Source organism: Syzygium oleosum, unplaced genomic scaffold (assembly GCF_021117445.2).
Source record: "Syzygium oleosum isolate NSW1041296 unplaced genomic scaffold, Sole_v2.1 Sole_v2.29, whole genome shotgun sequence".
NCBI classification, from domain to species: Eukaryota; Viridiplantae; Streptophyta; class Magnoliopsida; order Myrtales; family Myrtaceae; genus Syzygium; species Syzygium oleosum.
In genome coordinates, this window is record NW_026607513.1 from 484,724 (window position 1) to 506,560 (window position 21,837).

The 21,837-nt window shown below is 41.7% G+C and overlaps 2 protein-coding genes and 1 pseudogene across 2 annotated transcripts; all 3 read left to right on the forward strand.

Moving 5' to 3' along the window:
• The first annotated feature begins 1,145 nt into the window (after positions 1 to 1,145).
• LOC115663074 (G-type lectin S-receptor-like serine/threonine-protein kinase At4g27290) lies at positions 1,146 to 5,471 on the forward strand. The gene is made up of 7 exons (XM_056303826.1): positions 1,146 to 2,729; positions 3,206 to 3,337; positions 3,859 to 4,010; positions 4,158 to 4,368; positions 4,459 to 4,696; positions 4,776 to 4,926; positions 5,028 to 5,471. Exons 1-7 carry the CDS (start codon positions 1,298 to 1,300, stop codon positions 5,334 to 5,336), a joined length of 2,625 nt encoding a protein of 874 aa, XP_056159801.1. The 5' UTR covers positions 1,146 to 1,297; the 3' UTR covers positions 5,337 to 5,471.
• A 2,087-nt stretch (positions 5,472 to 7,558) lies between these two features.
• LOC115664143 (G-type lectin S-receptor-like serine/threonine-protein kinase RKS1) lies at positions 7,559 to 12,060 on the forward strand (annotated as a pseudogene).
• Positions 12,061 to 15,623: 3,563 nt separating this feature from the next.
• LOC130135217 (G-type lectin S-receptor-like serine/threonine-protein kinase RKS1) lies at positions 15,624 to 19,894 on the forward strand. Its single transcript, XM_056303781.1, has 7 exons — positions 15,624 to 17,018; positions 17,216 to 17,338; positions 17,790 to 17,974; positions 18,415 to 18,625; positions 18,714 to 18,951; positions 19,152 to 19,302; positions 19,396 to 19,894. The coding sequence occupies exons 1-7, from the start codon at positions 15,749 to 15,751 to the stop codon at positions 19,699 to 19,701; spliced, it is 2,484 nt and encodes an 827-aa protein (XP_056159756.1). The 5' UTR covers positions 15,624 to 15,748; the 3' UTR covers positions 19,702 to 19,894.
• The last annotated feature ends 1,943 nt before the right edge of the window (positions 19,895 to 21,837 follow it).

Sequence of the window (21,837 nt, forward strand, 5' to 3'; positions counted from 1 at the left end):
AACACCTCCCTAGTCCAAAGTCTGTACCAACAGCTAACTTCTGATTGCGATGGGATTTTCTTCCATGTGAGTGTGTCACTACATTAACTTCATTATGCGTGCAAGATGGTCTCTACAAGTTTTATGATTCCATGGCCATCATACGTGGTAGGTCAAATACAACAGATCATGCATCCTTATCAGGCATTAAGAGTTGGAGGTCCTGTACATGACACGGGGAAGGAAAGCTTAGAAGTTCTCTTTGGACATAAGAATAAGGTGAAATTTAACCTATAAGATGTTGAAGAGGGGATGCGAGATGATGACCATTTGGGGAAAGGTTGTCCCTCAAAATATCCTCTCCCTCTAAATATGAGATTTGAAGCGTCACATTATAAGCCCTTATGCACCATTTGATAAGGTAGCTCCACTTGGTTTTACATAAAATCCATTAGATTTAGATACCTTAGATGGATTTAGGGTGCATTTTACCCATCCATCTAATTATTTTATCTGAAAATTGAAAAGAAATCCTAGAGAATTTCGCAATCTAACGCGTAGTTTTACCAACATATCCTTGATTTTCTTAAAAATTCTTGTAAAAACATTACTTTCCCTAACCACCAAAACATATACAAGCAAATTGATGCATGAACTGATTACAATAGTCTCTCCATTCTTCCACTATTGAGGTTTTTTTTATTTTGGTCAGACTTCCACTATCGAGGTAACTTTATATCATCCACTTGTCCATTTCTCGAGAAAATTGTTCAATCAGTCCTAAACCTATTGCATAAATGCTAATTCTGTTCTAAATTTTCTACATTTATTAATTTAATTCTAAATCTTCGCGGGAAATTCCAATTATAGTCATTCCGGTTAGTTTTCACCATAAAACCGTTTTTGTGGCGGTCCGATCACTCAAGACGAACATATCTTGGTAGGTCGGTATTACTCTACCTCTACAATAATATTAAATGAGGGACGGGGAATGTGATTTTTCCGCGTCATATTCAATGCGGGCAGGTGACCTTTCGAGAGAGAGAAAGAGAGAGAGGGCCTCGCGGACGGCTTTGACGTGGCGGACCTCGCCGTCGTGGAACGACGATGCATTTTCAACACATTTGGCTCCGAGTCGGACTGTTTTAACCGGCCCGTGTTGATTTGGCGGTCTTCCTTCTTGACTTCTGGAAGCAAAGCACGACACGAGTGCACTGCACTGTGTCATTCGTTTTCGACGACGATCCTCTTGCTCTGACAAATTTTCATGTGAACTCGCACGTTCGCCACCTTTGACCGTTCCAAAGCTCAGGTGTTCATGAATGAAAATCTTGTCGTCGGGTGCGACGATTGGATCAACCTCTCTGACCATTCAATGCATCACATCACGAACCGCAATCTCTCTCTATCTCCACCACCACGCGAAAAAGGGCCTTGCGATGCGCTTCCCACTTCGCAATTTTGCAGCTCCACGGAATGCCAACCTCCTCTCTCCATCAAAGCCATGGTGTTTCCCGTGTTTCTGGCTTTCTGTTGCTTTCTTGGATCGTCGCTGGCACAAGCCACGGACACTCTGTCGGCCAACCAGACGCTGCAGGATGGACAAACCTTGGTTTCATCTGGGCAAGTCTTTGAATTTGGCTTCTTTAGTCCTAACAACACGACTGCCAGGTATTTGGGGATTTGGTACAAGAACATACCTCTCGAAGTCGCTTGGGTGGCCAACAGGAACAACCCAATCACCAATTCCTCAGCAGAAGTGGCACTGAACTCGCAAGGGTCGGTGTCTCTCCAAAATGGGTCCACAAATTACTGGTCTGTGACCCCAGTTGGGGCTGTGAATGAGCCGTTCTTGAGGCTCCTGGACAATGGCAACCTCGTTTTGAGTGATGCAAGTGTTTCTGATGATTCGGGGAACTATCTCTGGCAGAGCTTTGATAACATAACTAACACTTTGCTGCCGGAGATGAAACTGGGGTGGAATTTGAGGACCGGTTTGAAGCGGAACATGACTTCGTGGGTCTCGGCAACCGATCCGTCGAGCGGCCTATACACGTTTAGCCTCGAGCCGCCCGATGCTCCACAGTTGATTCTATGGAAAGGGAGCCAGAAGCAGTATCGATGGGGGCCCTGGAATGGAGAGAGGTTCAGTGGGAGTAATGAGCTCAAGGCCAATCCGGTCTTCGATCCGATGTTCAATTCTAGCCCTGAAGAGGTGTATTACACATACACGGTGGTTGATAATTCGACCCTATCGAGATTCGTCGTGACCCCGGAGGGTGCGATTCAATATCTCGCTTGGATGGACAATCAATGGACGAATTTGGTTACTCTACAGAGGGATTATTGTGATAATTATGGCATCTGCGGGCCATATGGAACTTGCTATGATTCCTCTGATGCAAATTGCAGGTGCTTGAAGGGGTTCCAGAAAAACGATTCAAACCCCCTTGATTGGACCGGCGGGTGCTCCCGGACAAGGGGTTTGAGTTGTGGAAATGGTGACGGCTTTGTGAAGTACAAGGGTTTGAAGCTGCCAGATAATTCGCATCTGTTGGGGAATAGGACCTCGAGCCTTGAGGAATGCGAGACGGCATGTTTGAAGAATTGTTCTTGCATGGCATTCACTAGGGTAGATGTCCACGGGAATGGCGGGGATTGTCTTTTGTGGTTTGGGGATTTGGTTGACATGAAGAACTATCCTTCAGGCGGAGATGTGATATATATACGAATGGCACGAGCAGAGATAGGTACTAATCCATCTAGCTCTTAGTGATTTTCACTCGTCATCTCTCGGTAGTTTTAAAGAGGCTTTCAGTTGAATAGCTTCTAAGGAAATCCATGTCCTTGCCTTTCCATTTTCTTCTTCCAAGCCCTTCTTAGTTATGTGAATGTGATGACATAGTTATAGTTGATATTCGCATTGATAAGACTCATAGACGATCACTACTGTGTTTGTGTCACCATTGAATAGGATTTCTAAGCCCTGGGAGTTTATTAAGAAATGCTTCTTTCTGTATGTGCAATCAAATAACTTCTCCTAGTTCTGCGCATTGAAATATGTTTGATGTTAGATAAAAGGACGAGTACAAGATACATTTCTGTATTGAATATTCTGCGATGTAGAGAGCACAGTCGCACAGATAAGAACTATTGCCATCTGTTTACTTAGCTTTCTGTTTGAGTATGACAGCACATGATTAATTTGAAATTTTTTGATGAACAGATGCAATCGCTCGAGCTAAGAGGAGAAGGCGTATAATTACCGTCAGCATCTCTGTATCGATTGTATGCGGAATGCTTATATTAGCATTCATTGGCTGGTACGCTCTCCGAAGAAGCAAAGAGAGGACGAGAGGTAAAGTCATTGTCACAGCATAAAACTATATATTGTAAACAGCATGATTCTCGCTTCTCTCATTTTGAATAAGAAAAGTAAGAAATCGCTGAAAGTATGTTCATGACTCTATATCTTTATATGTTCCTTTCTTGCTTAACATGCTAAAAAAATTTCCTTCAAAGAAAGCATACCTGAAAGGCCTATAAATTTATTAACATCCTTAATAAGGGCCTAAGAAAACATTGGTTAGCTTAGCATCACATCCAGTTTAAGTCTGAGAAAACACTATCTCTGATATTTATTTTCGGGTTCCTAATCAGCAAGTTAGAGCGAATAGTAATTACTTCAAGGAGCAAATGATCATCCCTTTGAGGAAATAAATGCTTCCTAAAGTTGCTTTAATTGCTAACTGTTAGCTTTATTTCCCTTTTCTCAGCGAACCAGCAGGATATGCTGGACCTTTTGTCATATTTTTGAGATTGTGGTGCATAAATACGCGTTTGTTAATGCTGATGGCTGATTTATATCCTCTGTCACAGAGGATATGCTGATTTATCGAGATTCAGGAGATGGTGGTCCGGAGGAAGACCTTGAATTACCCCTTCTTGATTTCGTTGCGGTTGCTGATGCCACTAGCAATTTCGCTTTCCAAAACAAGGTTGGACGGGGCGGGTTCGGTGAAGTATACAAGGTACTTTTTTTGGCCAAAGTATACAGGGTAGTTCGAAAGTCACACTTTCTCGTATTAATTCCATGAAGATTGTTCCACATACAAGAAGATGATTTTATAATTCTTTTCTACTTCGATCTTACTAACATGTAATACGCTATGCGCCAGGGTGTATTACCTACAGGACAAGATGTTGCCGTGAAGAGGCTCTCACTGACCTCTGGGCAGGGCCTGAAAGAGTTCAAGAACGAGGTCATACTGATTGCCAAACTTCAACACCGGAATCTTGTGAAGCTCTTAGGATGCTGCATTCATGGAGATGAAAGAATGCTAATCTACGAGTACTTGCCGAACAAAAGCTTGGACCACCACCTTTTTGGTGCGACGACCATCACCCCATTTACACTTTTTCAACCTGCTTGAGATTATACAATTTTTCCCTCTATAACTTATCTCAAATTTTGTGAAGATCCAAATAGACGTAAACTTGTGACCTGGAAGACACGCTTCAGCATTATCATGGGGATTGCACGTGGACTTCTCTATCTCCATGAAGACTCCAGGCTGAGAATTATCCACCGAGACCTCAAACCGAGCAACATCTTACTAGACAGTGAGATGAATCCTAAAATCTCAGATTTTGGAATTGCAAAAATATTTAATGGAGAAAATACCAGAGAAATGACCAATAGGATAGTTGGCACATAGTAAGTTATTCTGTTGTTTGTTTCAAGGAATATTTTCGAAGATTTGTGGCTGTACTGATACTCTATTTCCTTCTTACAGCGGTTATATGTCTCCCGAGTATGCAATGAAAGGCCACTTTTCAGTAAAATCAGACATATTTAGTTTTGGCGTACTGTTACTGGAGATTGTAAGCGGCCACAAGAATTGGGGATTTTATCACCCGGACCATGACCTCAATCTCGTGGGACATGTAAGTATTTCCCTGCTTATGCTTTAGCTCGGATTGGATGCTGTCTTCACTTTTTCTATTGCTGTATGATATGTATTAACTTGGTTTTCACGTATATCCAGGCATGGAAACTGTGGACCGAGGGGAATCCACTTGGACTAGTAGATACCCTGATGGGGGAAGAATTTCCCTTCAAGGAAGTGATGAGGTGCATCCAGGTAGGACTATTGTGCGTGCAGCAGCGACCCGAAGACCGGCCGACGATGTCATTGGTCGTGCTTATGTTGGGCAGCGAGACTTCTGACATTCCTGAACCTAAGGAACCGGGATTCAGTGCTGAGAGCTTCGCTATGAGCACCGACTCATCCTCAAGTGTCCAAAGACTTCACTTTTCCAGTGATATAACCATCACAGCTCCGGAGAGTAGATGAGAAGAATACTCGAGTGATGAGAAGAGTTACACTTGATACATACGTTTATCCACGAAAAGAATGTAGGGCGCAGATGTGTACAGATACTTCATTTTTTTTCTTTTTTTGTTATAATTTGATGCATAAGATTTGGATGTTCATGCGAAGTGTCACTACTTCTGGGTAAGCTAACAGCTTTGCCTGCCTCATTCCTTCAGCAATGACTCAAAAGATCAGCAACCAGGAGCTCTGAAACTTGATTTGGTATTAAATCCTTTTACTTCACCATATGGAAATAGCGAGGCCTGACAGTACCGACTCAGAGCAATGATCAAGTCTACCATACGTATAACATGACTATTGGCGAAACGTGAGCCAAAACAGAAAACAAGACCTGCAACGCGATCCAATTTTCCCATGTCACATGATAGAATCCAGTGCTCCCTTAAACTGATAACCTAAGTTAATCACTTGAATTTATCGTTGTCCTTGACATCGTGTTATGGGCTTAAAATAATTAAATAAAAGAGAAAGCCCAAAGGCCCAACTCAGCCCTGAACCTATCGCTGATTATGAGATTTATATACTCTTTTTAGACATGTGTTGTCTCAATCTATTAACTTAAACTTTTGAATCGAACATTTTATTATGATATTAGAGCTAGATTGCGCCTTAGTTTATTTTACGTGTTCGTTCACCCAATCCGACTTCCCCGTGAGAGGGAATGTTGAAATATCCCACCTATTAATTAACTTTTTGGGTTTGACTTTTCTAAAACAAAATAAAAGGGTTAAAATAAAAAAAAAAAAAAGCGAATAATTAGTTAGGGGTGTCAAAAAAGGCCCGCGCCGGCCCGGCCCGATCCGACCCGCGCCGATTCGGTCCGGCCCGGCCTGACCCTAAAATTTGGGGTATTTTGGGGTTGGACCTTAGCCTTCTTCGGGTAGGACTTTTAGGTATGGGTAGTATTAAGGTTGGGGTTGGGTCAGGCCCAAACCATTGACACCTCAGGACCACCCACAACCGATCGCTCCCTCCGCTTGCCATAGACTTCAGGCGACCGATAGCCCTTGCCTCCCTCACTGTTCGCTTCCTTCATCTCCACACTGTACGGTGATGTTGATGTTGGTCCCGATCTGGTGGTTCTCCATTCTCAGCTGAGCGGCCTGGGCCCTCAGATCGTCCAGGCGCTTCTGCTTCCTCATCCAGGACCACCACGTCGACTCGCGGCTCGAGACCATCTTCTTCCTCTTCCTCTGGTCCATGACAACCTGCAATTCCTCCTCGGGGCCGGTTTCTGAACCAGGGACGACCCTGAAGATGTCCCACAAGGAGATGCCATTGATGCAGATACAAACTACAGTGTTTTGTGCGCCAGTAGAGGGTTGAATCACGAGACATAGTAGAGCCAGTAGAGGAAGACAACCGAGAAGGATTGAACAAGGTGGGTCCTGCGCTTGAATGAAGAGGAGATTATCTACCCACAGAGAAGGATCCCACTGAGAATTGGAGACACGGGTCTCAAACATCAAGATGAACGGTTTGAAGACAGATTTCTTGATCAAAAACACCTGATTTGTTGGGGGAGGTGAACGGTTTGGCATGCGAACCAGGAGGCTCCCCAAAGCCACATTCGGGACAGAGAGGACTTTGCAAGAGAAATAGAGCAGAGGAGGAATTAAAGCCGACCCGGCCCGGGCCAGCCCGACCTGGCCCGGCACATCTCTTTGGAGTGTACACTGAACAGTATCTCGGGTCGGGTCAAGCACGACCCTCTAGATTACAGGTCGAGCATGGTATTATGAAAGACTTGACCCGATCCATTGACACCCTAAAATTAGTCATTTGATTTGCTTTTTTCCTAAATTTCTATATTCTGAAGATCTCCCGTGCAACCATCATCACATATTCATATATATAGTCTCTGTTTCTTTGAACCTCCCTTCACAACAATTTCATTTCTTTTTTACCTTGCTCATCTTCCAGCATCGACATAGCAACGGCGTTTCCTGTTTCCTAATCCTTCACGAACTTAATTGTACATACTCAACAGCCAATAACAGTGAGAAATATTCAATTCTATTAACTTAGACCTTTGGGAGGGTCTTTCAAAAGTGAAATGAAAAGGATGTTGACTGGCTCATTAGATGGCGTTCCCCCTTGGTTCCCTTCTTTTCAAAGCATGTTCCATTGACTTCTAACTCTAGAAAATACATACTACGGGAGTACCTATCTGTGTGATGATGCATCTCGACCGACGGTTGGCATAAAAAGACTAGAGATGCGCTGGTATTCAAGTAATGCAAGCAAACTATATTGGATATATAAAAGGAGCAACCCGAGAGGAATGAAGAAGAGTCAATCTTGGACGGTTGACGTTGACGTTGACGTCGCCGCTTCATGGCACGTTTTCCAATGGGGCACAGTATTGACCGAAGGATGGTCAGCAATGGCGGTTCCTCTCATCGATTGAAACCTCGACCACATTGAGAAGTTTCTGCTTTGATGGTTATGAAGCAAAAGCCATATCTCTGCTTTCTTGCCTGAAACATAAGCACGCTGCATCCCCCATGTAGGTACAACATGAGCACTCAAACAGTGTCATTGCACACCCTGGTTTTATTTCTTCTGCTTCATTTGATTGATTCTTTGGACACCCTCGCCCCAAACGATACCGTGAAAGATGGTGATGTCTTAATCTCCCAAGGAAGAAAATTTGCTCTCGGTTTCTTCAGCCCTGGTAATTCAAGCTTGCGTTACGTGGGGATTTGGTACTATGGACAACCGGAGCGAACCGTCGTTTGGGTTGCGAACAGAGAGAATCCCGTGAATAGCACTTCAGGGGTTCTTGCATTTGATCACTATGGAAACTTAGTGATCAATGAAAACAATGGGAGCTTCCCCATTTCGTCAACCAATGTTTCGTCCATGACTTTAAATAATTCTTCCACTGCTCAGCTTTTGGATTCAGGTAATCTGGTTTTGAAACATGATTTGAGCAAAGTGGTTATTTGGCAGAGCTTTGATTATCCCACAGATACGTATCTTCCATCCAAATGAAGCTTGGGTTGGACCGGAGAACCGGTTTGAACCGATTCGTGACATCTTGGAAATCCAAAGACGATCCAGCACCGGGCAGTTATTCATACGGGTTTGAACCAACAGGGTTCCCACAGTTGTTCCTTTACAAGGATCGAGCTCCATATTGGCGGGGCGGAGCAATAATTGAGAAGCCGCAGGGTGATGTTCCTGAGATGGCTAATGATTTTGTCTATAATATCACAATTACGATTAATGCAATGGAGGTTTCTCTAATGTATGGTGTCGCCAATGCATCAGTTCTCTCTAGATATGTGGTGGACGAGTCAGGGTACCTTAAACACTTCATATGGCACGATGAAGAGCAGCGGTGGACTGAGTTTTCTTCCCATCCAAAGGAGCAGTGTGACTACTTCAGCAAGTGTGGGCCTAATGGCAACTGTGGTGCAAACAATGCAGACCAGTTCGACTGCACATGCCTGCCCGGCTTTGAGCCCAAGTCTCCCGGCAATTGGTACCTAAGGGATGGATCAGGCGGGTGCAAGAGGAGGCAAAACGTATCACTGTGTCGAAGTGGGGAAGGTTTCGTGAAGGTGAAACGGGTGAAGTTGCCGGACACTTCAACAGCACATGTCGACATGGGCCTGAGCTTGAAGGAGTGTGAGCAGGAATGCTTGAGGGATTGCAATTGCACAGCTTATTCGAGTGCAAATGAAACTATGGGGGAATTTGGATGCCTCAAATGGTATGGAGATTTAGTCGATACAAGAGAATTTTCAGACATGGGTCAAGACTTATATGTGCGGGTGGATGCAATTGACTTAGGTACTCATTGCTGATATCTACTTCAAATACTTTTGCTGCTGTTCTGGGGTTGTAATTGTTGTCCCAATCTCTACTTCTCATCTTAACGAAACTGTTTGCTTATGATAGTTCATCTTATAAACTGCACTTGTTGCATTAACTTCCATAATATCTGCTCATTCAATGTCATTGGCACGCTTCTCATGCCTTATTTTTACAGCTCGCTATCGGAAAAGGAGTACTCTTGTCAAGAAGGTAATGGTGGTAATAATATCGGTAACTGCACTAGTGTTGCTGCTCTTAGGCTCCCTTATGTACTGCCTTATGTCGAAGAGGAAAAGAGGTGGGTGATCAGCCTTGATAGAAGCTTTTTCTGCCATATTTATTACTGTCTGTTTTACAAGTAGGCATTTATTTCGATCTTCAGGGTTAAGAAATCGATTAAATTTAAACTGGAGCTAATCTAGCCAGGATTTTAGGCTAAAGCGTGGTTGATTTCAATACCGCAAACCTCGACCAATAAAGCTGCACAGACGCAGATAGATGGAGAATGCTGTATGACGTTTCATCTTGAAATTGAGCCTATGTGAATCGATCTTATGGAACAAGCGATAAGGTCATTGTTGGAGGAACAATTTGTATTGTTCCTTCCTGTACAGAAAATTTCCCAAATTGGCCAGAACAGCCAAAAAAGAAGCATTACACAATTGCTTTCATTGTCTTTCTTAAGCATTTTATTCCACTGTATGACAGCAGATGGAAGAGGGCGCAATCCTCTTGTTAGTGGTACCACAAGCTTAGCATATTTCAACGATCTTCCAGGTCTCAAAGACCTCAACAGCGAAGGTGGACGAAAAAAAGATCTACCACTCTTTGATTTTGAAACTGTAGCTGCAGCCACAAGTAATTTTTCCTCAGTCAATGAGCTCGGCCAAGGTGGTTTTGGATCTGTATATAAGGTAATTAATCTCCCGACGCGACTGAATCTAAATGGTTATTGAATATTAACTATATTTAGTCTACCAAATTCATTCGTCTGTTGGTTATGGGGATTGATGTCCTCGAATAAAATTGTCAGAAATGAGCCATTTTTATCGTAAAGGACCTTTTTCTGCTTTGAAATTGTTGAAAACTAAATCCATGGAGGTGTCTCTGTAGCGATTCTGATCTTCCAGTCATCACAAGCCCAGGAAGTGAGTGACAAAAGATGAGGGAGAAGTAGAGAACAGCACAAGTCTATGTCGCTTCTCTAATTTTCTAGATCATACAACTTGTAATGAGTGTAATCGACACATCCTCCTGGCAAGTTTAACTACCTAATAAATCTTAAAATCTACTCATAATAGCTTTCAAGCGACCGGCTTCATCTCTCTCAGGTTTCAATACTTATTCTTGTGATGTGTTCATTTTCACAGGGTGTGATGAATCACGGAATAGAAATAGCAGTTAAAAGACTCTCAAAATATTCTGGACAAGGAAATGAAGAGTTCAAGAATGAAGTCAGATTGATTGCCAAACTCCAACACCGGAATCTGGTGAAAATCTTGGGTTGCTGCATTCAAGAAGACGAGAAACTGTTAATCTATGAGTATTTGCCCAATAAAAGCTTGGACTCATTCCTCTTTGGTAAGTCCTCTCTTCTGATGGTCAGAATTTCAGTTCTAGAGAGAGTATTATGGATAATAACTTGAGGAAATCCCCAAATTGGATCCAGATGATACAAAGAGATCACTTCTGGATTGGGGAAAAAGGTTTGAAATCGCGTATGGGGTAGCTCGAGGACTCATGTATTTACACCAGGATTCGACATTGAGGATAATCCACAGAGATTTGAAAGCTAGCAATGTCTTACTAGATGTTGCATTGAACCCCAAGATTTCAGATTTTGGGATTGCTAGGATATGTGGAGGAGACCAAATTGAAGGAAAAACGAAGCGTGTGATCGGGACATAGTAAGTGTTTTTCTTGAACATTAAATTCTGCTTCACTTGATTAGATAGCGAGAAATTAGAACAAAGAAAATGAAAACGGTTCCAACTATTTGCTTTCATACTAACGTTTCAACCTTTAGTTATCTCCACTAAAATTCCACAAGGAAGTTTATATAGTGAATACGATGTTGATTACTTCTATCCTTTTTGGCTTCTGTAGTGGGTACATGGCACCAGAGTATGCTCTCCAAGGCTGGTTTTCAATAAAATCAGATGTCTACAGTTATGGAGTTTTATTGCTAGAGATCATTACAGGCCAAAAAAATAATGGGTGCTATCATAATAACCCCTTTTGCAATGTAATTGGCCATGTAAGTAAGAAAGTGTCATATTATTCAATGCAATGCACAATTTGACCAACCTCTACATTCACATTATGACAATCCAGGGTGCTTGGTATGTGTTCTTCCCAGGTATGGGAGCTGTGGAAAGAAGGAAAATGCATGGACATTGTTGACAAATCAATGGACAAGACATATTCTGATGAAATGGTATTGAGGTGCATTCAAATCGGCCTTTTGTGTGTGCAAAGATATGCATCGGATAGACCAACTATGTCCACGGTGGTTTTCATGTTGGGGAACGCTGATGTATTACTTCCATCCCCGAAACAGCCAGCATTCATCGACGACAGTGCCTACAATGGAGATAATCAGTCGACATGTAACAGAACATATTCTGTGAACGGAGTTACAACTACTGTTGTTGAAGCTCGCTAGTCGCATGCCCTCGCAAGGGAACTGCGTAATCTACTGAAGTTGAGAAATGAGATGCTGTATCGGTAGAAAGATGACACCTAAAGGCTAATCATGTCATATGTGAGCTAACTTCTTGTTCTTGTGCTTATGAGAAAAGTTTATAAGCAGATTAAATACAATAGACTTCTGCTGAAATTTTCCTTGATTTAATAATTGGGCACATTCTGTCTCATAAACAGCGACTTCTACATGTTGCTGCAGCATTTTCTTTCTCCCACAATCAACTAATTTTTGCCGATCTCATTTTATTTTGGCATGAAGTTATCGGATTGCATCTTGAGATATAAAAAATATCATCTACCTTTTCTTTATTTACCTTATTTTTGCATTACAAGTTCACAATAGAGACCTTGCTAGACAGGAATCCTTTAGTTCACCCACAAACTTGAACATGGAAATGAATGAATTAAGAGCGAAGGGTGAAACTGAAACTGACTCTAGGCAAAGGGTCTTCTAGTAAGATACATTTTAGCTCTTTCATTCACTTCTTTGGTTAACAGCTCTTAATGTCACCATAACAAATATAAGTAAATCAATCGTGTTCCTAAATGACACTATAGTTGGTTGACCTTATTCTGTCTGGACCGTAGAGTGTTCCTTCATCTAACTGATTAATCATAAAAGAAAATTTATCATTAGTCTACTAATTTCCAGGTGAATCTGTTATGTCGATTCGTGCTGATATCCTAACAAGGATTGATGATAACAAAAAGACAATCTCTTTCTTTAAGCCTCTTATTTAGCAGAATTGTTTTCTTTTTTTTTTTCCAATTTCTTCCAGCATACTTTCATGATAAGCCCCAGTTTTCCATGTCCCAACAACCTTCCTTTTGGTAAAACTTATCTGCATACAGTAATACAGTATGCCTTTGGTGATGGAAAGAAGACATTTTTATGGCTGGATCCATTGCATCCTTTAGGACCTCTTGTGAATACTTTTCTTACAGAATTTTTATGGCTGGATCCATTGCATCCTTTAGGACCTCTTGTGAATACATTTCTTACAGAATTATGTATGATGTTGGACTTCCTTTTGAAGCAAAAGATGCTGATGTCATTGACAACAGAGCGCGACACTTGCCTGCTGCAAGGTCTGAAGAACTGGTGCAAATTTGGTAACATGTTTCCTAACATAAAGTTGACAGATAGGGTCAAATTACGCCGTCAATTTGACCCCTAATTTTCTAAAACAAATTCATGAGTGGGTTATGAGCGAGACTTTAGGTGTCAACAAAGTGATTAATGAATAAAATAAAGCGGTCGCATTTTAATGAAAGATGGAGGAACATATATCTTTGATAATAAAGAAAACATATATTCCTTTTCACCGTGGGAAATACATCTTTAGGTAAATAACTATTCAAAGGAATAATGAATAAAATCCGCAGAAGATTCATTAGTTCGCCAATTAAGGAACTAGAACATACGGACAATATAAATTTTTTTTAACATAGAAACAAAAAATGTTAGTGACTAATGAAAAAATTATGTTATTAATCCATTCAATGGAAAGCGTAAAAAAGTGATCAGTTAGTCATTTACTTATTTTAAATGGATTAGTGTTATATAGAAAGTGGTCACTTGGTAAAACTAAAAAGGTGATGACAAAATAAGCTTGCGTGAACACTTATTCAATAATGCGGAATTTATAAACTTAATCAATAATGCTAAATTTATAAATTTACTCAACACTTATTCCCTTTTTCACTTAAGAACATAATGCTGACTTTATAAACTCATTAAAAAAGTGATTAGTCAACAAAATATTTACACAGTATAATTTCTATTAAAAAACGTAGAAACAAAAAATGTAAGTTTTCTCATTTTTAGACGTGGGAAAAGCAATTAGTTAATTACTACAAAATGAATAATCATTCCACTTATCTACAATTTAAAATGGATTCACTTAGTATGTCAACAGTTCATTAGAGAAAAGTACAAACTAATGACATAAAAAATTTCGGGATTACTTATTCAATAAAATGGTGCAAAATAGAAACTGTTAAAAAAAGTGACTAGTTAGTGATTTGACAAAATAAAACAGACCCACAAAAAATATAAGCTGATGGGAACTAAGAACATAAAGGATGGAGAAACATATATTGATTTTTCATTTCTAGATGTGGAAAAATATAAGCGGTCTACTGGGATTCTTTCATCTGGGACTGTCATATTGCACCGCGCCACGGTTTTTTGATGTGGTTGATGGCCTTTAATAGGCTTCCCACGCAGGTCTTCCTACTGAACTATCATAGAATATCTGAAGGTTTATGTGCCTTTTGCCACCTTAGACCAGACTCGGTCAATCATTTATTCTTTGGGTGCATTGCTACGGGATCCCTAGCGCAATATTGGGCTACTAATTGTCACCTTTCTTGGCGTAATGGGTCCTGGCAACAGAATCTCCGATGGGGTGTTCGTTTCATTGGTGGAGATAGCTTTCATCAACGTATCTCTCGGTTTGCTCTTGTGGCATTGTGCCACCTCATCTAGATTGAACGGAATAATATTCTCTTCAGGAATGGCACCCATTTTATGCCTGCTCTCTGCAACGATCTTGCCAAGGTAGTTAGAGACAAAGGCCTTTCTCTCAAAGCGGTCCAAGACAATCCTCGGAATAAAAGGATTCAAGCCAGTTGGGGCATATCTGACTCCATTTTTAGCTGACCTCCTCTTGGAGTATATGTGTTTGTCTTCTGTTGGCTGCCTGTTAGCCTTCCTTTTATTGCACTTCTTGTGCTTTCTGTATTAGCCGCAACACCTTTGTACCGGTCGGGACACTCTCTGTCTCCTCAGGTACGAGGTTTTTGTGTTCGGCCTCCTTTGCTGTAAGTTGCGCGTTGAAAAGTTATATACTACTTACTTTACGAAAAAAAAAAAATTATACATGTAAAGAACACAAGTGATTGAAAGATGATCCCAAAGATGGCAGGTTTAGTTTGTGGTGGTTTACGGCTTCTTCGTTGGTGATGCTGTGCCCATGTTTCCTTCCATATTGGTGAAGTTCAAGTAAACACAACATTAAAGACGCTTCAATCGCCTTCCATAGTCAGTCCAATGGTGTAAATTGCCGAATTGAAGGGGAGTTGCAAGGGCATTCCAATGGTGCCAACTCCATGAGCAATAATGTTCAATTGACTTGGACTTTTGGGTTCGGAAAAGCAAACATCAAGTTCCTACGACGTCATAACTTATGTATGACACTCATTTGAGAGTTATAACTTTTTTTTTCTGATTACTTGAGTGCCATATAACTTTTCAATCAATTACTTGAAATGTCATAACTTTTTAAAAACGTTCCCCACAAGTGCTATACCAAGTCAGATTTCTAGCACTTGAGTGAACGTTTTTAAAAGGTTTTGGCACTTAAGTGATCAATCAAAAATTGGCACTCAAACGAATATTTCTTAGAAATTATGATATTTGTGGTGTCCTTATCCTGACTTTGGGGCGGGTTTTTCCAAAAGTAGAAGGTAGAGGATGTGACTGGCCAAGTAAATGAAGACTCTACCCAACCTGTGTGAATTTGCGTCTGTCCAGGAATGAAGCATCTCAATCATCGGCAGGCAAAAAGAAATAAATAAATAATGAATAAAGGAGCACCCAGAGAGGGAAGAAGAAGAGTCGAGCATGGACAGTTGATGTCAAAGTCGCCGCTTCACGGTACAGTTTGAATATTGAATTTTCAATGGATAAGGATGGTAAAAAATGGGTGGTTCCTCTCATCAATTGAAACCACGACTACATCGAAGTTTCTGTTTTTTTGGTTTTAAGCAAAAGCCATATATCTCTGCTTTCTTGCCTGAAACATAAGCACCCTGCATCCCCGTCTAAGTACAACATGAACACTCCAACAGTGTCATTACACGTCCCGTTTTTATTTCTTCTGCTGCATTTGATTAATTCTTTGGACACCCTTGCCCCAAACGATACCGTGAAAGATGGTGATGTCTTGATCTCCCAAGCAAGAAAATTCGCTCTCGGTTTCTTCAGCCCAGGTAATTCAAGCTTGCATTACGTGGGGATTTGGTACTATGGACAACCGGAGCAAACCATCGTTTGGGTTGCTAACAGAGAAAATCCCGTGAACGATACTTCAGGAGTTCTTTCATTTGATCGTCATGGAAACTTAGTGATCCGTGAAAACAATGGGAGCTTGCCCATTTGGTCAACCAATGTTTCCTCCACTAATTTAAGTGATTCTAATACTGCTCAGCTTTTGGATTCAGGTAATCTGGTTTTGAAACATGATTTGAGCAAAGTGGTTATTTGGCAGAGCTTTGATTATCCCACAGATACCTTTCTTCCATCCATGAAGCTTGGGTTGGACCGGAGAACTGGTTTGAACTGGTTCCTGACATCTTGGAAGTCTGAAGATGATCCAGCCCCGGGCAGTTATTCATTCAAGTTTGAACCAACAGGGTACCCACAGTCGTTCCTTTACAAGGATCGAACTCGATATTGGCGGGGCGGACCAATAATTGAGAATCCTCATGGTGCCGATCCCTCGATGCCTAAAGATTTCAACTATACCGTCACAAATGTGAGGAACACGACGGAGGTTTCTACGATGTATGGCACATCGATTATCTCTAGGTATGTGGTGCAGGAGTCAGGGTCGATTAAATACTTCGTATGGCATGACGAAGAGCAGAAGTGGAGCGAGTTTGCTTACTATCCAAAGGAGCAGTGTGACTACTACAGGAACTGCGGGCCTAATGGTAACTGTGGTGCAAACACTGCTGATCAGTTAGACTGCACATGCCTGCCCGGCTTTGAGCCCACGTCCCTGGGCAAATGGCACCTAAAGGACGCATCAGACGGGTGCAAGAGGAGGCAAGGTGCATCAGTGTGTCGAAGTGGGGAAGGTTTCGTGAAGGTGCAACAGGTGAAGTTGCCGGACACTTCAACAGCACATGTCAACATGAGCCTGAGCTTGAAAGAGTGTGAGCAGGAATGCTTGAGGGATTGCAATTGCACAGCTTATTCGAGTGCAAGTAAAAGTATGGGGGAATATGGATGTCTCAAATGGTTTGGAGATTTAGAGGATACAAGATCATTTTCAAACTTTGGTGAAGATTTATATGTGCGGGTCGATGCAATTGACTTAGGTACTCATTGCTAATATCTACTTCTAGTACTTTTGCTGCTGTTGTGGGGTTTCTTGTCCCAATTTGTCCTGATCTCTTGTCTTGACGAAACTGTTTGCTTCTGATAGTTCATTTTATAAACTGCACTTGTTGCATTCATTTCCATAACATTTGCGCGTTCCATGTCATTGGCACACTTCTTGTGCCTTCTTTTACAGCTCGCCATAGGAAAAGGAGTATGCTTGTCAAGAAGGCGGTGGTAGCAACGGTATTGGTATCTGCACTGGTGTTGCTGCTCTTGGGCTCCCTTATGTACTGCCTTCTGTTGAAGAGGAAAAGAGGTCTGGTGATCTAGCCTTGATAGAAGCTTTTTCTGCCATATACATAACTCAGTCTGTTTTACAAGTAGGCTTTTACTTCAATGTTTTTTTTTTTTTTTTTGGTAAGGCCTTTTACTTCAATGTTCAGGTCTAAGATATCAATTAAATCTAAACTAAAGCTAATGATGTTAGGCTAATGGGTGGATGATTTCTATACTGAAAACCTTGATCAACAAAGCTGCACAGACAATGCTTGCCAGTCAGATAATGCAGTATTGTGATTGAACTTGAAATCGAGCATATGTGAGTTCATCTTAACGAACGAGTGATAAGGTCATGGTTGAAGGGAAAATTTATATGGTTCCTTCCTCGACATAAAGTTCCCCAAATTGGACGAATGGCAAACAAAGAAGCATTACAGAATTGCTTTCATTTTCTTTCTTAAGCATTTTATTCGACTGTCTGACAGCAGATAGAAGAGGGCTTACCCCAAGCTCAACATATTTGGACGCACTTCCAGGTCGGAAAGACCTCGACAGCAAAGGGAGACGAAAAACAGATATACCAGTCTTTGATTTTGGAATTGTAGCTGCAGCCACAAGCAATTTTTCCTCTGTCAATGAGCTCGGCCAAGGCGGTTTTGGATCTGTATATAAGGTAATTAATCTCCCTATTCAAGCGAATTTAAAATGGTTATTGGATATTAAATATGCGTCTTCTACCAACTTCACATGTCTGTCGCTTATGAGGATTGATGTCCTCGAATAAAATGCTCGAAAGCGAGCGAGTTTATTGTAAAGGACCTTTTTCTATTTTGAAAAAATAGAGCTGTGTCCTGTGGCGACTCTACTCTACCCGTCATCACAAATCCAGGCAGTGACTAACAAATGACGAAGGAGAAGAAGTAGAGAACAGCACAAGTCATGTTGCTTCTTTATTTTTCTAGGTCGCACCGCATGTAATGAGTGTTACCAACACATTCTCCCAGAAAGTTTAACTACCTAATATATCTTAAAATGTACTCATAACATCTTTTGAGCCATCGGCTTCATCTGATAGGTCTAAATAATAATTCTTGTGATGAATTCATTTCATAGGGTGTGATGAATAACGGAACAGAAATAGCGGTTAAAAGACTCTCGAAACATTCTGGACAAGGAAATGAAGAGTTCAAGAACGAAGTCAGATTGATTGCCAAACTCCAACACCGGAATCTGGTAAAAATCTTAGGTTGCTGCATTCAGGAAGACGAAAAACTGTTAATTTATGAGTATTTACCCAATAAAAGCTTGGATTTATTACTTTTCGGTAAGTCCTCTTTTCCAGTGGCGAGAATTTTGGTTCTACAACTAGTATTATAGATAATAACTCGTGGTAATCCCCAAATTTGGTCCAGATGAAACAAAGAGATCACTTCTGGATTGGGGAAAAAGGTATGAAATCGCATATGGGGTAGCTCGGGGACTCATGTATCTACATCAGGATTCGACCTTGAGGATAATCCACAGAGATTTGAAAGTTAGCAATGTCTTACTAGATGTTGCATTGAACCCCAAGATTTCAGATTTTGGGTTAGCGAGGATATGTGGAGGAGACCAAATGGAAGGAAAAACAAAGCGTGTGGTCGGGACATAGTAAGTGTTTCTTGAGCATTCAATACTGCTTCACCTGATTAGACAATGAAAAATTAGAACAAAGAAAAAGAACTCAGACCAACCATTTTCTTTCTTTCATACTAAAGTGTCGACCTTTTGTTTTGTCCCCCAAATTTCAACAAGGAAGTTTATGTGGTGAATGAGATGTTGATTACTTCTCTCGTTTTTGGCTTCTGTAGTGGGTACATGGCACCAGAATACGCTCTACAAGGCCGGTTTTCTATAAAATCAGATGTGTACAGTTATGGAGTTTTGTTGTTAGAGATCGTCACAGGCCAAAGGAATAGTGGGTGCTATCATATGAACCCCTTTTGCAATTTAATTGGCCATGTAAGTATGAAACTCTTGCATAATTCAACGCTATGGACAATTTGACCAGTCGCATTGTCACAATCCGAAGTGTTTGGTATGTGTTATTTCCAGGTATGGGAGCTGTGGAAAGGAGGAAAATGCATGGACATTGTCGACAAATCAATTGACAAGACATATTATGAGGAAAAGGTATCGAGGTGCATTCAAATCGGTCTTTTGTGCGTGCAAAGATTTGCATCGGATAGACCAACTATGTCCACAGTGGTTTTCATGTTGGGGAACGCTGATGTGTTACTTCCATCCCCGAAACGGCCCGCGTTCATCGACGAGAGCGCCCACAATGGAGATATTCAGTCGACATGTAACAGAACATGTTCTGTTAATGGAGTTACAATTACTGCTGTTGAAGCTCGCTAGTCACATGCCACCACAAGTGAACTGCGTAATCTACTCAGCTTGGGAAATTGAGATACTCCCTGTATAGCTAGATAGATGGAACCTAAAGCCTAATCGTGTCGTATATGAGCTAACTTGTAGCTCTTGTGCTTATGAGATAAGTTGATATGTAGATTGGATACAATATACTACTCTTTAAAATTTCCTTGATTTATTGATTGAGCTCAATCTGTCTCTTAAACAGAGATTTGTACATGTAAATTGCTGTTGCCGCAGCATTCTCTTTCTTTTGCAATCATCTAATTGTTGTCCTAACTCATCTTATGTTGCAGGAAGTTATCAAATTGCATGTAGAGATGAAAAAGAAGCCCTTTTATCTTTTCCTTTTTCACGTTTTTTTTGCAATAAAAGTTCATAATAGAGACCTTGCTCTCAAGAGGACAGGGATCATTACTTCACCCGCAGACTTGAACGTGGAAAATTAATGAATTAAGAGCGAAGGGCGACACTGAAACTGACTCTAGGCAATGGGTCTTCTAGAATCATACGTTTTACCTCTTTTCAGTCACTTCTTTGGTTAATAATTCTTAATGCCACACCCCCTACTCTACAACTACAGAGGCAATGACACGGCTGTCCTTCCATCGGAAGGACGCAACCTTAAACATAATCATCATCAATGTGTTATCAATATATATACATCCATGTCACGCCCCGTACCCCACGAAGCGCGAGCATCCCACATTCGGTCGTTTGACTGCGACGTCCTAGGAAGCATCGCCGACCCACACCCATACAGAGATCAAACACAAGCGGAAGCATAAAATAAACAAACCCAGATAACTACGATATGAGCCAAGGATAGCCATACATCAAACGCCATCATAGAAAATAATTACACATTTATATTACTATTAAAAACCCTTTGTACAATATTTACAAGTACAAACAAAAAGGCACACATGATCAGTAGCCACTTGGTCAAAAGGGATAAGTGGCTAGGGAGGTCAGGCTAAAACTCAGGGGGAGGGCTACAGTCCAAAAAGTAACGGCCCCCACTACTAACTAAGGACATTGGGTGACCCTAAGGTTCCCAATCAGGATCGGATGACTCGGAAGAATTCTCTGACAACTCCTTGGAGGCGTCCTCACTAGACTCTGACTCCTCCTCTTCCATCGCCTGGGCTCGCTCATCCTCGGAGTCCGTCTCCAACTCCGGGTCAAGGTAAAGCTCGAACCCCTCCTCATCTGATCCCAGCTCTGTCACCTCTCCGTCCTCCTCTACGTCCTGCTCCATGGCCTTGGGTTCATCCTCCTCCTCATCCATCGGCTCGGGGTCCTCCGCTAGTACATCAGGCTCCTCATTCACCTCCTCCTCCTGCATCATCCACTCGGGTGTAACCTCAGGGTCGATCACCTCACCATCAGCTATAATTGGCTGCATCAACCCAACATCATCGACTGGGATATCAAAGGTCCTGAGTGGCTCTCCCACATTTTCATCGGCATTCCGGTGGCACCATGCCACGTACTCCTGCTTCTGGTAAAAATACTCGCCTATCTCCACATATACTACTGATCGATACCTCACGAAAGCCTCCCCATTACCTGAGGGGTAGGTACTGGTATACTGCCGAATCTGTACAGGGATCCCAAAAAGAGTCGGTGGTCTCTCCATCCTCACGGTTGGGGGTCTGAAAAGTTTCGGTTTACACAACCGTGAGACGAATCTCAATGTGTTCAACCCCTAAACCTAGGCTAGGCTAGCATGCAATCTCCTGACCGGAAACAAATATTTAAATCACAATACAACAATAATCAAACCATTCTCTGACCCTGCAGGTTAGACAGATCAACATATAATAGTCACGGCACATACGTGGCACACATTATCACACGTACGCCAATCACATGCTCATGCACCGAGTCTCACACACTCGCATGCCAGTCCATGCATATTCATACATGCAAATGTCGTCGACAGGTCACGTGCATTTTCCGGCCCACTGGCCCACACTGGCAATCGCCAAATTTTATTATTTATTACGACGACTCGAGTCAACAACATTCACGGCCCGGTGCGTCTAGCCTGCTTCAAAGTGCATGAGGCGCAGCAACCGATCTGGCCCAGTGTGTCTAGCCTGCTTCAAAGTGCAT

Coding starts and splice junctions, on each gene's coding strand:
- LOC130135217 (XM_056303781.1), top strand. CDS start 15,749: ATGAACACTCCAACAGTGTCATTACACGTCCCGTTTTTATTTCTTCTG. Junction 18,952..19,151: donor AAGCGTGTGGTCGGGACATA/GTAAGTGTTTCT, acceptor TGGCTTCTGTAG/TGGGTACATGGCACCAGAAT. Junction 19,303..19,395: donor TTTGCAATTTAATTGGCCAT/GTAAGTATGAAA, acceptor TGTTATTTCCAG/GTATGGGAGCTGTGGAAAGG.
- LOC115663074 (XM_056303826.1), top strand. CDS start 1,298: ATGAATGAAAATCTTGTCGTCGGGTGCGACGATTGGATCAACCTCTCT. Junction 3,338..3,858: donor AAGCAAAGAGAGGACGAGAG/GTAAAGTCATTG, acceptor CCTCTGTCACAG/AGGATATGCTGATTTATCGA. Junction 4,697..4,775: donor AATAGGATAGTTGGCACATA/GTAAGTTATTCT, acceptor TCCTTCTTACAG/CGGTTATATGTCTCCCGAGT.